Source organism: Mya arenaria, chromosome 9 (genome assembly GCF_026914265.1).
Source record: "Mya arenaria isolate MELC-2E11 chromosome 9, ASM2691426v1".
Taxonomy (NCBI): Eukaryota; Metazoa; Mollusca; class Bivalvia; order Myida; family Myidae; genus Mya; species Mya arenaria.
The window spans coordinates 36,746,895-36,763,808 of NC_069130.1; the positions used below are offsets into that span (position 1 = coordinate 36,746,895).

The following is a 16,914-nucleotide window of genomic DNA, read 5'->3' on the forward strand; positions in this document are numbered from 1 at the left end:
TGGTAGTGCTTAGTAAGTCTCAGTAGTTTTAATATTTCTTAGTAGCTCTTAACAGATTTAAGTAGCTCTTCGTAATTCTTAGTCGCTGTTTGTTTTTTTAAGTGGCTCTCTGTAGCTCTTTATAGCCCTTAGTAGCTCTTTATATTTTTAGTAGCTCTAAATACTTCTTGGTAGCTCTAAATACTTCTTAGCAGGACTTAGTATTTCTTAGTGACTCAAAGTTGCTTTCAGAAGTACCGGTTTCGCGCTCATTACATCGTATCACGTGACAGGAAAGAACCAATGAAATATCAACATAATTATTACAATTCATTTTTATTCAACACATACAAGCAATGCAAATATATTATATTGAAAGCATGAGCAACAGATTCGTACAACTACACGTTACTATTAATATCCATAACGTGGTGGATATTATATGCCCTAAATTATTAAATAGAAGATGTTTATACACAATTGCACATAAATAAAACATAAATTAAAGGAACTATAAAAGCAATTAATAACAGCAACCTCTAAACAACTCTATTCAGACAATACCTGACTGTTGTTAAAAAGCAGGGTCCCATTTCAAAAAAGACCTTTAGGTTTAAGATCGTAAATTTCAAGGACGTGACGCTGTTTTGGCGAATATAATGAAAAAAACAAACCAAATCGTACGAACGTTATTTGTATAGATTCTGCTGGTGCCCCCAGTGTAAGCTTTGCAACTACGATATCTTATTAAAACGGACGTGCTAGGAATAATATTTAGAATACAAGAACCCTGGGGAAACTAAAAGCAATTAAAGCAATTCAAGACAAACAGTAAAATCAACGGTTATTGCAATACTTATGTCGACTGTTTTGTTATTGAAATGACCTTTAAATTCACTGAAGGTCTGCGCCTCGACACCGACGATGGTCCCTATATCAATGGACAGTTACCAATTCTTAAGCCTCATGTATGCCAAGTGTTTAAGGGCTCTTTTTTATTGAAAAGACCTTTAAATTCACTAAAGGTCTGCGCCTTGTCACCGATGATGGCGCCTAGTAGTCAATGGACAATTCATTTTTGTGTCACCAATTCTTAAACCCAATGTATGCAAAGTGTTAAGGGATTACATTATTTTCATTTTGCTCACAAACACATCCATGTGATGTTTTCTGAGAACCTGGGAACATGATTATGAAAAGTCTCAAGTCTATGTCTAGACTCAGAAAAGCAACGTTACTACATACAAACAATCTCTTTATTCCATTCGTTCTACAAAAATAACTATAAGTCATTGTACAATTTCAAATAGTAATAAAAATCATTAAACTTCATCACCAATACTCAACTAGAAGGAACGCTACAGTGGAATTAAGATTTGCAGTTTTGCCACATGAGTCTAAACGCAAACTTGAGACTGTTTGATATAATTCTATTCAAGATAACAAGTGTGTGCCTTTATAAAGGAAAACGATGTGTTGGCATTTATTAATGACCTTGATCTTTAAACTAAAACCACAAAAAATGTGACGCCAACGCTGGTTGTCGATGCTGAAATCCGATGCCGGACAAAATGGTCCTTAATAGAACCCCCTTTTCAACAGACGAAGTAAAAATCCAGTACGATTTTAATTTTACAATTACAATATTGGCCTAAAATTTTGGAATGCAACTTCCTTTTTTCATGTGGCTTTTTAGGTTAAACCTTTCTCTGAACTTTGACTTACACTGTGGACACTCGTAAGAATATTCCCCTGTATGTATTTTAACGTGCCTAGATAAATCCGAAGGCTTTAGGCACCTCTTGCCACAGTATGCACAAATATGTCTTTTCAAGACCCACTTATCCTTTTCTTTTCCATAATTATCTTTTGTAAAAGGCAAACACTGGTCTTCTACACTCGACGGTAGAACAATTCTTTCATTTGGTGCCACTGTAAGCAGAGGAGAGGGAACTACATGCATTTCCGGTGGGAATGTTGACTTCCGGTCGGTTGGCACGTTGCCAGAATCTGACACAGCCTCGCTATAAGGAATAAGTGTAACGTTTGGCGGTGTGCAAAGGTCAAGTCGACGTAAGGTGGTGAATGATTGGTCAGCTTTATCACGTGACTGCTGAAAGTTCTGCGCATGCGTGACGGGACTGACCGTTTGGTAGAACACGAAATTTTCTTGCTGCCCTTGGTCAGACGATGTGCTTGGAACTTGCTGGAATGTGCGGGCATCCTTGTCGTCGGTCCCTTGCAAATGAAAATAAAACGAATTGTAAACATACGTGTTCAATTTAAAACTTCAGTCTGCTGTTCCCTCAAACTATACTAACGGAATAAAGATATTTTACCTGCAACACATGTGTTTCTTAAGAATTCTAGAAATAACTTAATTATGAAGATTGTCATTACTATTCTGTCTCGTACCGATAGTCCCATTGATTGGTTGATGCAAGTCATTTCTTATTAGGAAGCATTAAGTGGGTAAACCATTACCTATTTAGAAGCAAGCCAAGTCTATTTTATAACAAGCAATACTAAGCATCATTATATTTTGCAGGCATAGTGTGATCTCATTTTAAATACACGTATTGTCACTTTGGGAAGTAAACTTGAACCCATTTGAGAGGCAAACCATTGCCTGCTTAGTTAGCATATAGTGAGCATACTTTGACCCATTTTAAAATATGTCACCGTTTTAGGAGCAATTACTGTCAGAGCATTCCTCAATTCATTTTAAAAACAAGTCACATTCTACAAGAATATTATTTTAGAGGCATATACTGAGACGATTACCAGTTTTAGAAGCAAACCATGCTATAATATTAGAAGAACATTAAAAGAACATACCTTAGCCAACTTAAAAAGGTAGTGTGGTATATTTTTGGTAACTGAGCTATATATCATTTCATATCAAACTTACGTATTCACTATTGCTGAATTGCTTTTTAAACAATGTAGATCTATTTATACCCCCCCCCCCCCTCCAAAAAAAACAAAAAAACAAAAAACAAAAAAAACAGGGTCTTGCAAAACATGGGATTTGATACACACTTTTTGTCATTGTTTGTTAAATATTACGTTTTGTAACCAAATTTTACATTTTGCAGTTATGGATTGGGACATCATTCAAAATTTGCAAAAATAACCAACTACAGAAATCAGACAACATGAAGGCTCTTGCAAAACTGGACTTGAATCTTTCCAAAACACCATTTATAACATTATGTCATAAGAGTCATGTCTTGACATGCTTGTTTAAAATCTAAGCATTAATTCCGGAAACTGCTGACGAAGCAGTAGACAAATTAACGTATTAAGGCAGAAATATACTTGTGGTCAATTCGTATTTGTAAATTTATTAATATCTTGATAAAGGATTGCTGTTTTACCTGGCCAATTTCAATATTCTTTACTCACTTATTTCAAGGAATGCATGGATAAATGTGGTAATCTCAAAAGAAAAACAAGAGGCCCATGAAGGCTACTAGCATGGCTCTTGTATAGGTTTAAAAGGGAGACAACACTAGAAAAATACTAAACTTTCTGTCCAAAGTTGTCTCCCCTGGTTTTTGGTCATTTATAATACAGACTGTAACCATCTGTTTTAAAAGATGACAGACACTACAATGAATTCACATCTCTCTTAACAATGTTATCTCCCATAAAAAGTACATTTCAAGTGCAATTATCCACTCATATATAGACTGATCTGGCTGGTTTTCGAAAGGAACTGATTCTTCTTTGATATCTAACTACTGTATAAGTAGTATTCAGTTTTAATAAAACTTTATAGCGTTCTAAAGCAATTATTTACAGATGCATGGACGCACACACTGAAGATGGACACCTTGCCATTGATTAAGGTCTTTTGGCCATTGGCCAATAAGGTTTAAAAAAGACTGTCAGAGTGTTTTCTCACGCTTTTGTGGAAACGGGGATTTTTTGGAAAAAAGAATATGTCTTCGCATTAAAAGTGGCAGAACATTGTCAGAATAAAAACACACTGCAATGAATGGTATTTAATAATCATGAACTGAATTTCTTACATAACCAAAGTCATATTAAAAAGATAATACCAAAGTTATATTGACAAAGTAACACCAGAGTAATATTGACAAGGTAACACCACAGGTATAGTGACAAGGTAATGCCACAGTAATATTGACAAGGTTACACCACAGGTATAGTGCCAAGGTAATGCCAAAGTAATATTGACAAGGTTACACCACTTTGATATTGACAAGGTAACACCACAGGTATAGTGACAAGGTAATGCCAAAGTAATATTGACAAGGTAACACCACAGGTATAGTGACAAGGTAATGCCACAGTAATATTGACAAGGTTACACCACTTTGATATTGACAAGGTAACACCACAGGTATAGTGACAAGGTAATGCCACAGTAATATTGACAAGGTTACACCACTTTGATATTGACAAGGTAACACCACAGGTATAGTGACAAGGTAACGCCAGTTATATTGACAAGGTAACGCCACAGAGATATTAACACAGTAATGCCACAGTAAGGTAACACCACAGTAATACTGACAGGGTAACACCAGATGTATATCGACATGGTTACACCACAGTAATATTGACAATGTAACACCACAGTTATATTGACAATGTAACACCACATTGATATTGACACAGTAATGCCACAGTAATATTGACAAGGTAATACCACAGTAATATTGACAAGGTAACACCCCAGTGATATTGACAAGGTAACACCCCAGTGATATTGACAAGGTAACACCACCGTTATATTGACAAGGTAACACCCCAGTGATATTGACAAGGTAACATCCCAGTGATATTGACAAGGTAACACCCCAGTGATATTGACAAGGTAACACCCCAGTGATATTGACAAGGTAACACCCCAGTGATATTGACAAGGTAACACCCCAGTGATATTGACAAGGTAACACCCTAGTGATATTGACAAGGTAACACCCTAGTGATATTGACAAGGTAACACCCCAGTGATATTGACAAGGTAACATCCCAGTGATATTGACAAGGTAACACCCCAGTGATATTGACAAGGTAATACCACCGTTATATTGACGAGGTAACACCCCAGTGATTTTGACAAGGTAACACCACCGTTATATTGACGAGGTAACACCCCAGTGATATTGACAAGGTAACACCACCCTTATATTGACGAGGTAACACCCCAGTGATATTGACAAGGTAACACCCTAGTGATATTGACAAGGTAACACCCCAGTGATATTGACAAGGTAACATCCCAGTGATATTGACAAGGTAACACCCCAGTGATATTGACAAGGTAATACCACCGTTATATTGACGAGGTAACACCCCAGTGATTTTTACAAGGTAACACCACCGTTATATTGACGAGGTAACACCCCAGTGATATTGACAAGGTAACACCACCGTTATATTGACGAGGTAACACCCCAGTGATTTTGACAAGGTAACACCACTCTTATATTGACGAGGTAACACCACAGTGATATTGACAAGGTAACACCACTCTTATATTGACGAGGTAACACCACAGTGATATTGACAAGGTAACACCACTCTTATATTGACGAGGTAACACCACAGTGATATTGACAAGGTAACACCACTCTTATATTGACGAGGTAACACCACAGTGATATTGACAAGGTAACACCACTCTTATATTGACGAGGTAACACCACAGTGATATTGACAAGGTAACACCATCGTTATATTGCAAGGTAACACCCCAGTGATATTGACATGGTAACATCCCAGTAATATTGACATGGTAACATCCCAGTGATATTGACAAGGTTATACCACAGAATTATTGACAAGGTAATACCACAGTGATATTGACAAGGTAATACCACAGTGATATTGACAAGGTAACACCACATTAATATTGACAGTGTAACACCACAGTAATATTGATAAGGAAGTACCATAGTTTCACCACACTAATATTGACAAGAATTGTTCAGCCTTCCCATGATATCAATAAGAACATAAATGTGACTGACAGTGATTTTTTACCTTTAATGAACATATTCAAGAAATAATTACACATGCAAATGAATTGTACAAAGATAACAAAACTAACAATTCAGGATATATTACAACTGGAGTATGTACAGTTCCAGGGGCATATCTCTAGACCTAGGGCCATGAATTCAACCAGTCTTAAGTCTAAGTCTAGACTTTGATTCAGAAAAGCATTTCCATTAAGGATCAAACAATCAATTTTTTATTCCATTTCAGTTAAGAATTATATAAGTATATTAAGGTACAACATTGAAATAGTAATATAAATGAGCAAATTTCACCATCAATGCTATGTAAGACGTAAAGTTACTTAAAATTTGCAATTTTTAGTCTGATATACTCAAGCTTAAGACGGTTTGCAATCACTGCCCCAGAATTGATATTCAGGCCCCATTTGCTAGGAAGGCTCAGGGGGCATGCTAACTTGCAGATTTTTCAATGCATGGTAGGCTTTGATGTGCATTCCTATTTTTCTTGAAATGAAAAAAAAGATTACAAGTTCCAGAAACATGTGCTTGACCAGGCCTACCGTTACTAAATAGAGATATGCAAATGCGCTCAAACCTTGGAAACAGAATTGTCTATAACTTGAATATAATAAATTAGACCGAAATATAGAAATGTGTTTAATTGAAGTAGTTTTAGGCTTCAACTGCCAGATATATCAAGTTTGTATGTACATGTAATAAAACTAAGGAAACATGTTGTTATCTAAAGCATTCAACTACAAGAAGGTACAATGTAAAATGATGCACATGCTGGATTTTGCATGAATCAGAGGGATGATAACAGAAAGGGCAAGAAGCAGCTCCCTCCTAGAATTCATAAGCTTAACCCCTTTATCTGTTTACACATTAACAACTGCAAATCAAGACAAAGTAAAAGTATTCATTTTCATGAACTACACCCTCTCTCATTAAAACTATTCAACAATACAATGTTCCCTCATTTGGCACAAAATGTGAAATATATAGTACAATAACTTGTTGTCCATCCAGAGGGCAAAGATAAATTCATTTTATTTCTGTTTATGCCTCTTACAACTGCCATGACGCCAAGCCACCCTGATATGAATATTCAGAACTGTTTAACCAATGGAAGGAATTACTAGCTTCATGATAACCTTGGACAAACTAAGTTAAAAAAATATTTATTTAAACAATATATTCTTTCCTTAAAGCTGCACTCTCAAATAATGACAGATATTGACCTTTATTTTTTATTCAGAATCTAACAGAAGCTCAGTTTGGCATCAGTGCCTTCAATTCAGTCATATAAGTAAACTCGCAATAGAACTTACAGGTCTCAGTTGTTTGGAATTGCCAAAAAAATCCATTTTTTAAAGCATTAGTTATGCTTTTAGCCATAAAACATCAATTTTCAAACATCAATATTAAAATTGTGATCTGCTCTTTAGTCAGCATACTAATATTACTAGTTTCCAGATATTTACACAAAAATTGGCTCATTCCAAAACAAAAAATAAAAACAAAGTTGTCAAAAAAATCAATCTGTGAGAGTGCTGCTTTAAACAATATTGTCTTTTTAAGCAGATTCTAGGTATAATGAATTAGGGTGGTCATAATTCAAATTTAGTGTCAAATCAATAGATGGTAAAAGAAGTGGGCTCCCTCGATCCACACACAGCAGATTGTGGACTTAAGTGCATAAGGGTTTTTATTATAATTATACCTATCATAAATCCACAAGCAATACATATAGCAAAATACGGAAGTCCGTATTCCACTCCAGTGCAATACAGCTGTATTCCACTCTTGTGACATCACGTCATAAAAAGTATCGTTGCGCGATGTTAAAATGATGGAATAAAACATAATAGTGCATCGTTAAAATGACATTCACTATGAAAATATGTGGCTTTTAAGTGATCTAACCAGTAACATGTATAATAAAAAGGTCATTAGTACTGAGTTTTGATCCGGATTGTTGTATTCAACTCTCGTGGATCTTTGCAGATTTCGAAGAGAGCTGAATACAATCTCCCATATCAAAACAGTACAGTACTAATAACCTTTAATTGTATTTTTACTCAATATAGAAATAGAGGGCATTTTCAACTCTCTTGTGCCTAGTGAAGTCTATAAATACACATACCGGTACGAAAAAAGGTTTCACAACTGCTCTTAAATATGTAATTTTCTACATGTAGTTTGTCTTTACATTTATGCATAAAATACAAAAGCATGAGTCTATGGAAAACTGAATTTCAAAACAAAAAACTTTCCCCAGGCATCTTTGAAATTGTTCAACACCAGTGTATACCACAGTACACCACTGAACACCACAGTACACCACTGTACACCACAGTACACCACTATACACCACAGTACACCACAGTACACCTGTAATCTAGTATGTAAACATTGTCTGATTAACCTCATGTACACTATTGCTCTGCTGCATTGAGAACTGTGGGACATTTTGCTACGAAAATCTTGTAATCATGAACATGAGGTAGTTTTATTGGTGCTAAATTGGGACCACTTCGGAATCTTAGCAAATGAAATTAGGTCCTGTATTCTTTTTTATATTTAGTAACAAAACCTCTTTAAGCTGTCATGGTTCATCTTTAAGATGAAAGGTATCAAAGTTGTAATATGCAATTTCATTAGTAGAAGAGTTTTCTCCCCTACCTCACAAATATTCATGAAAACAAGATTTTAACAGTCAATTTTCCCATTGTACTAATGTCTGAACTGACGCCTATGCAAGTACAAGTTATGTTTCTGACTGAATTTTCTCCCACAGGCAGGGCATCTGAATGGTCTTTCACCGGTGTGTGTTCGAATATGTCTTTCCAAATCACTCTTCTTTAACAATCTTTTATTACAAATATGACAAATTTGTTTCTTCAACAAAATTCTAGTTTTACTCCGACCATAGAACTCCTTATTGAATTTCACTGCTTTGAATGGATTTATTGGTATGGATTCTAACATAGGCTGGCTAGGGTCCTGATATGACTCTTCAATAACTGTTTCCTCCCCTTCTTCAATTTCATTGGTGGTCTGCGTCAATGAAGAGCTTTGTTGAGTCCAAGTCGCTGAAGAGCTTGCATCAGAATATTTCCATGACCTTGACATTGCTTCATCAGCAGGTCCTGAACTAAGATTAACAGCACTTGAAACACAATAGTAACCAGAACTACTGTATGTAAGACCAGGATTGTTCACATCATTTACTGCAATAGCAGCATTTTGAGTTTGAGAATAGTTTGCAGTGATGTTCCCAGAACTGTCATATAAAAAACTTGGGACCAAAGTGCTTGGATTTTGAAAGGAGTTAGCTTCAATTTGAGATGTTGACAGTGAAGACACATCTATAATGCTTAAATTACACACTGGGTCTTCTGACTGGGCAATACTAGGCACTGTTGTCACAATGAAGGTCCCTGCACCATCACTATTGTCATGGTAACTATACACCACCCCCTGGTCAGTGTCCTCTTGGTCATCATCTGCTGTAAGGTCAATCTGGTCGGCAGGTGGGCTGGAGGCTGGTTGAGAAGGCTTGGCTTCAGCTGAAATATGGAAATAAAACTTCAAGAGGAATTCTGACGTTGCTATAATTATGGGCATTGTAATGGTAAGAGCATATCATTGTTAAAAAATATTTTGCTTGTAGTTTTAAAATGTCTATCAGACATTATTCAAATAAACACCAAGTACAGGTCTTGAGTATCTCTAAAATGTTTCTGGTGTGGATTGAAAATTCTGACTCAAGGGGCTCGTGCTAAAGCCAGTAACAATGCATGCAGAGTTTCCAGCTAAGCAGCTAACACAAGGGTTGGATTTTCCAACCACACCGCAAGAACATGATTGGTTTGTTTTCTTGCATACAGTATACTTTAAAAAGTAAAACTTTTCACCAAAAGGTGTGTTACAGCATACATTAAGAAGTAAATATGAACTCTGGATGAAATGGTCAAAAATATGAAAATCTCAGTTGATCGATGATAAATCGTTAATAGAAAATAATTTTTTTCAAAGAGTTCGAACACTACTGTAATTCTTATTTCTAAAACATTTCTAAATTTTATTCAACTATTTGAAATGTAATGATTAAAATATGGCTTAAATTTATATACTAACATATCAGGATATCGATTTTTCCTGCACTGGTCACATGTCCAGAAATCCATGTCCGGTATGCAAGAAAACCTTTTTTTGCAAAGGTTTTTTCTAAGGTTGGCTGCATGCAGTAAAAGGCCTAGTTTAACCATTCCATAAGTCTGTTGGTCCTTAAATATAATCTCGATTGAACTCTGGTGTCTGTTTTCCTAAATAAGGGGCTGTATTCATAAATAAGGGGCTGTATTCATAAAGTATCTTCAGTCATGTCCTAACTTAAGTCGATTTCTTAAAAATTGTGAAAGGAATTTAACATTCAAGTATGTTTTTTTTATAAGGGCAACGAAACTAATGGTTTTTGGAAATTCTTGTTTTTATTTCATATGACTGAAGAGTGACTAAAATCAGGGAGTGACTCAAGTTGGGAAATGACTAAAGAAGTTTAAAGAATACCAACCCAGATCTCCGATCTCAGTGCTTATGATCATTCAAAGCATACATGTACTTGAGCGGCCCCTTTTTTAACACAGCCGTGAAAGGCATCAGGGGCCATATTCATAAAACATCTAAACTAATTTCATAACTAAAGTCATCTTCTTAAGTTAAGTATCGGACATATCTTATGATATAATTTCTTCATAACATCTGAAATAATTTATTATCATTGATATGATTCACATTCTTTCATATTAAAAACACTAGCACTATTCTATAAATTTAACTATGAAATTTTTTGGAAATTGACTCAGAAGTTAAGAAATGACTTAAGTAGTTTTATAAATACTGGCCCAGGGCTCTAAACAGGTGCTCAGGTCAGCCAGAAATTAACAATCTAGACAATTCTTAAACTAGGCCTTTAAGCAAAATTCCTAATAATAGCATGCACATCCTTTCTACAAAGTTAAATACATATTCAAATTGATCTAACAATAAAAACATGCCTGTTTGGTTTTATATTGGTGTTATTTTTTATGACATTCATGCTGTCAGTATAATCAAAGTTATAAATTATCCTGAGTTTTTTTTCCTGTAAACTGAAAAAAGTTTGTGAATCTGTAAAAATGATGCCACCAAATTCCAGACAGGCGCGTAGCTGCCTATACGCGAGTGTGCGGCTGAATCCATATGATTCTGACAAAAAACAACAACAGCCATCTGCCGTGTCAAGGTTTTATTCGTTGATATATGATCCTAAAACTGTTAATTTCCAAGTTCTAAATAAAGCAACACAGAACACCCAGAATGCACCAGATAGCACCATTGTTCCGGGGGACCAATATCCCCTAGCCCCCCTACCACAATTATGAATCCACATGAAAAGAAGGCCAGCTAAGCCCCTGCCAGAGGTATCAGATTTACACACGAGTGTGTAGTGTGAGTTATATATTTTTAATCAAGAGTAACTGTTTTTTCTACTATCCAGTCAAGGACATTGTTCAATAACTAGTGTGTGTATAACATAATACCATTGTAATTTATCTGCATGTTACTGTACACTTAAGCACCGCCTACTTATTACCTTTCCAATATCACAGTAAATGTATAGACAAAAAACAACAACCCTCTCCAACATCTTATATAAAATAGTTGCTTAAGATAAAGCATTAGAAACAAATGAATTACATCGAAATAAGGTGATTAGGAGTCCAAATTTAGCAGAAAAGGACATTACTGATGTGTTTTTTATAACTTCCATACACTCATGTGTACACCGTACATATAATGCACTGACATTTCATTGAACAAAGCCAATGGTAGTAATTATACTGGGAACACATCACAAAATGAACCTCAAAATAATCAGTATTAACAGTTACTTTTAAAAACTTAAGATTGTACTTCCTGCTGATGTTGATTTCCACTACAAATATGCATGATACATCATGAAGCAATTATGATACATCATGAAGCAATTATGAAGAAAATATTGTCAAATAAAAAATGCATGCACAAGTAACTGCTTCAATAATTTTTTGTCCCCAAATATTCTCCAATGATATTAAATCATAAAACCAAAATGTTTTATCCGCAAATTTACAAAAGTGTCCACCTAGTTTAACCGGTAATATACTCTTTATTCACTTGCCTGGAATTTATAAAACATTTAAAGTCATTTCTTAACTTCAGTTATATTACATAACATGAAAATGAGATATTTTGAATATTATTAAGTTATTATATCATATGACGAGTGAGATACTTCACTAAAGAAAATGACTTAAGATAGTAAATGAATTAAGTTAGTAAATGACTTAAGATGTTTTATAAATACTGGCCTTGGTGTCTAAGGAGTGGCAATCAGAAAGTTTTTGCTTCGACAACATTGCTATAACAATATTCCATCTGCTTTTTTTTAAAGTAAAGTAAATAAAACTTAATATTATGTTAATTCAATTCATGTACTGGTATATCAAAGTGGTGTCTAAATTACAGCTCAAACTCATATAATAATAAATTCAATTTTATTCTAAGTGTTTTATTTAAAATTTGATGTCTTTATAAACCATGGTGCTGATAATAATTCAGTAACCACCTAAGATTTCACTAAATTTTTAGATTAGAATCCAAGTGTTTTGATTGGACTGTAAAAATAACTGGCCAATGGAATGAATGGAATCATTGAGGCATGTCTAAGGTCAAGGATAAAAATTATACTGAATACAGCCACATAACTGATCACATATCACATGTACTTCAACTTTTCATGTAACTTATAGTTATAGATCACTGTTTTGAACCAGCCAATCACGGCCGAGTATTTGTGCACTATAACTACCGTAACCCATATTCATGGGCTAGTTCTGACTGGGGGCCATTTCAATAAAGATCTTAGTCGAATTGAAATAATCTTTTAAGTGTCATATTTGTTTCATTACTTTAAGCACTCACCAATCATTTAATATTTTTGTGTTTTCAGCTATTAAATATACGGTTATTTATATTTTTCATAAATGCACTATTTTGTAAGTTTTTAAAGGTTTATCACTCAAAATTTATGATTATTATATATGTGTATGTATTGATTTCGAATAACAGTGTCACTTTAAAATGGACACATTGTTGAGGCAATAAAAAAAATCAATGTCTTGCCATTGGTGATGTTTACAGAGATTTAAGATTGATCAAGTTGCAACTATAATCCTTTATTGAATTGGCCCCTGAATTCTAACAAAGGAACAAATGATGAACAAATTTCTTTATTAAATACAAGAAAATCTGTGATAATGTAAACAAGATCTAAACAATAGTTCAGTATGTACGTTATAACAAGAGCCACCGAAAAACTGAGACAGTCAAAGGTGCAATTATAGACTGCACCATAAATCATTTACTTCACGATCATATCTTTTTCATGTAATGTCGTTTCTCATGACTCCTCACAGCATGTTGCTGAGTGAACCCCCTTCCGCAAACACGACACTTAAATGGCCTTTCTTTCGTATGTACCAGCTCGTGTCGCTGTCGGTCCCGATTTGACTGGGAAAGTTTTCCACAATACGCACATGGGTATTTGTAAAGACTTAACAATCGTGGCTTGCCAGAAGATTTTCTTCCTCTTGTGCAGTTAAATAGTTCTGCATCTATCTCCGATGATGCAGTAATATCTGTATTTTGTTGCATAGATAAATCCATACTTTGTTGCCTTGATGAATCAACGCTTTGTTGCGCAGGAATATCCAATGGAAGTGGATCTTGAACTTCTGGTTTTGCCAAATTCAAGTGTACAGGAATTGGCAAACTTGTTGCCATGGAGATGTTGTTGCTACGGCAACTGGTAGGTTTTGGCTTGATGTAGGACGGCCACCATTCTGAAAGGGGGATAGAAATTTACATGAAAAGTGATGAAAAATGTTTGTTTTTTTATTTAGACAATTAAACAAGAATATCTTATATAGTGGACTGTGAAGTTCGGCCATTTTGCTTTTCTGAAACGTAACATTTCATGTAAGATCATCCCAGTATGTCTCCTGAGAAATACATAGTGTAACATATTTGAGTATGATCATAAACCATTCCTACATTTATTTGGTAGATTGTACACATGTCGCTGATTGTATAGACCTTTGTTGAATAGTTTAAGCCGGAATTATAAACATTCTGGTTTTCCAAAGCTAAACCTCCGGTACAAACAAAATAATACCGTCTCAGCATACACATGCTACCTCGAAAAGAATAGAGTCATTGGTCTTTAACATGAATTTTAATAGTTCGAAATTCACCTTTTATTTGTACCGGCATGGGAAACCCCAGTTATGTGAATTCCCGGCTATATCTTTTAAATGACATTGTTTACGACATAATTGTAATATCTTAAATCTATATTGCTCTGGAACCATTATGGCCACATTCTTGATCTGATCATGTCTCTCTAACAAGGTTCGAGACAACTGTTACAGGCATACATGATTTACTTAAATATAAGAGCATCGTAAATTATTACACCTTTTAGAGTTAACAATAGTATTGTAAACAAGGTTGTTAACCTCAACAAAGTTCTTAACAATCCGACCATAGTTGATCAAGACTAGTAATGTTGATCTTTGGCAGTTATATGTATCAACAATATATACATGTCTGTCATAATTGCCACATACATTGCATGGCCAAGAAATTTGAATGAAATGGTCAAATAGACAAAATAATATGCCAACCTTTTATTTACATTTTGTATTTCATAGTCATTGAACAATACAGAAGACTTTATGACCTAAAAAAATATAATAATAATTATACTATGAGTTATGAGTAAAGTTTAATTAACATTTTATACATTTTCAATATGCATGATACTTTAATCATAATATAGTGATTTTTAAAAAAATAAACAATCATAAAATCAATTTTATTCACTCATTAAGACTCACTCAATGGCATTAGTTCTTTCAGGTCTGTCATTCAAATTATTAAAGTGTGCATTTAAAAAAAACACTGAAACATCATTAAAATTATATCTTTATTATAAGCTTTGAATGCTGAATCTAATCATCTTTATTACTATGATAAATTGTACTAGCATCCTTCATGCTATTTTCAGGCCACAAAAATAATGAATTATAGTGTCATTCATTTCTCCATCACAAAATAATTCAAGATTACCGAAACTAAATTTAAAGAAAAATATACCAGCCACACAAACCATGCACCATTGTAAACTGTTTGCATATTAGCACCATTGGGTATAGTATTTTATCATCATAATGTACATTATTTCATGACCATACTGTTCAGTATTTCATCCCCATAGTGTATATTATTTCATCACCATACCTTACATTATTGCATCAAAATACTGTATACTATTTCATCATCATACTGTATAATATTTCATCACCAAACTGTATATTATTTCATCACTATACGGTATATTATCAATTTACTGTGTATTATTTCATCCCATGCTGTTTATTTTTTTTATTTCCATAATATAATCACAGTACTGAATATTTCTTCAGCATCTTACTATACTATCACCATACTAAATATTATTTCAGAACCATACTGTTTACTTATTACTGTTAACAGTTTAGTATTTCGACACCAAACTGTACATTATTTTATCAACATATTGCAAATTATTTCATCACCATACTATACATTATTTCATCAGCATACTATACATTATTTCATCAGCATACTGTACATTATTTCATCACCAGGCATACTGTGCATTATTTCATCACCACACTGTACATAATTTAAAAAGCATACTGTATATTATTTCAGCACCATACTTAATATTATTTCAGCACCATACTTAATATCATTTCAGCACCATACTTAATATTATTTCACCACCATACTTTATATTATTTCAGCACCATACTGTATATTATTTCAGCATGCATACTGTTTATTATTTCAGCACCACAATTTCTTTTTTAACCTCACCATACAGTTCAGTATTTTATCACCAAACTGTATGTGTTTTTATTATTTCATCACAACAATGTATATTATTTCATCACAATAATGTATATTATTTCATAACCATACCATATTTATTTCATTTTCACACAATTCTTAGCTAAGTGTCTTTTCTCATGATTTTTCATCGAGTGTTTCTGATTAAACCTCATCCCACACACGCTACACTCAAACGGTTTCTCATTTGTGTGGATTAGTTCATGTCTTAGTCGATTCCTATTTGACTGGAATAGCCTTCCACAATATGTGCACGCATATTTGTAGAGATTCAATAATCTTGGGTGACCAGAAGATCTTCTTCCTCTTCTACAATATTGTTCAAAATTTGCTTCATACTTAACGCTTATATTCGGTTGTATGAAGCTGTCCATATTGGCTTGTGTGAAACTATGCATGTCTGGTTGCCACTGGGAATTTAGCTGTGAAGATTCAAGGTATGCAGGGAGTTCAAAACTTGTTTCCATGGAGATGATGTTACTATGTTTACTGGCTACCTTTGGCTTGACGTAAGATGGCCAACGTTCTGAAAGGCGGAGAGAAATGTGCATAAAAAAATAAATCAAACAATTTTCAGTAACACATTTTGTTGGCTCTAGCTAGCTTTGCTACAAAGTAAAGTTGTCTGATATGTAAATCTCAGTTTAGACACATAATTCCAACAATAACTTATGCCAGACATGTAGCTGTCCAATTTAAAAATTGGTCGATTTTTCAGAACTTTACTTAAGTTAACAACACTGGTAACCTCATTGTTTGTCCACTTTAATATCATTACTGCTGTGAAAGTTTATTGGATCAACTTGTGATCTGCTGTATTTTTAACAAGAATTGAGACAACTATTTAAGCTGAACTTGTTTATATTTCAACATGTGAGCACACCATAAAATA

The 16,914-nt window shown here is 34.2% G+C and overlaps 1 protein-coding gene across 4 annotated transcripts in view; it reads right to left on the minus strand.

Moving 5' to 3' along the window:
* Positions 1-315: 315 nt before the first annotated feature.
* Positions 316-16,914, minus strand: part of LOC128246748 (homeotic protein spalt-major-like) — a 33,794-nt gene continuing 17,195 nt past the window's right edge. The window contains exon 5 of one of the 4 annotated variants that reach the window (XM_052965157.1): positions 316-2,217. In XM_052965157.1, coding sequence (XP_052821117.1) covers positions 1,631-2,217 — 587 coding nt within the window. In that variant the 3' untranslated portion in view covers positions 316-1,630. Of the gene's footprint in view, positions 2,218-5,876; positions 9,551-13,076; positions 13,910-14,896; positions 16,549-16,914 lie in introns of those variants that run through there. The other 3 variants (XM_052965155.1, XM_052965159.1, XM_052965160.1) reach the window with 3 other exon arrangements.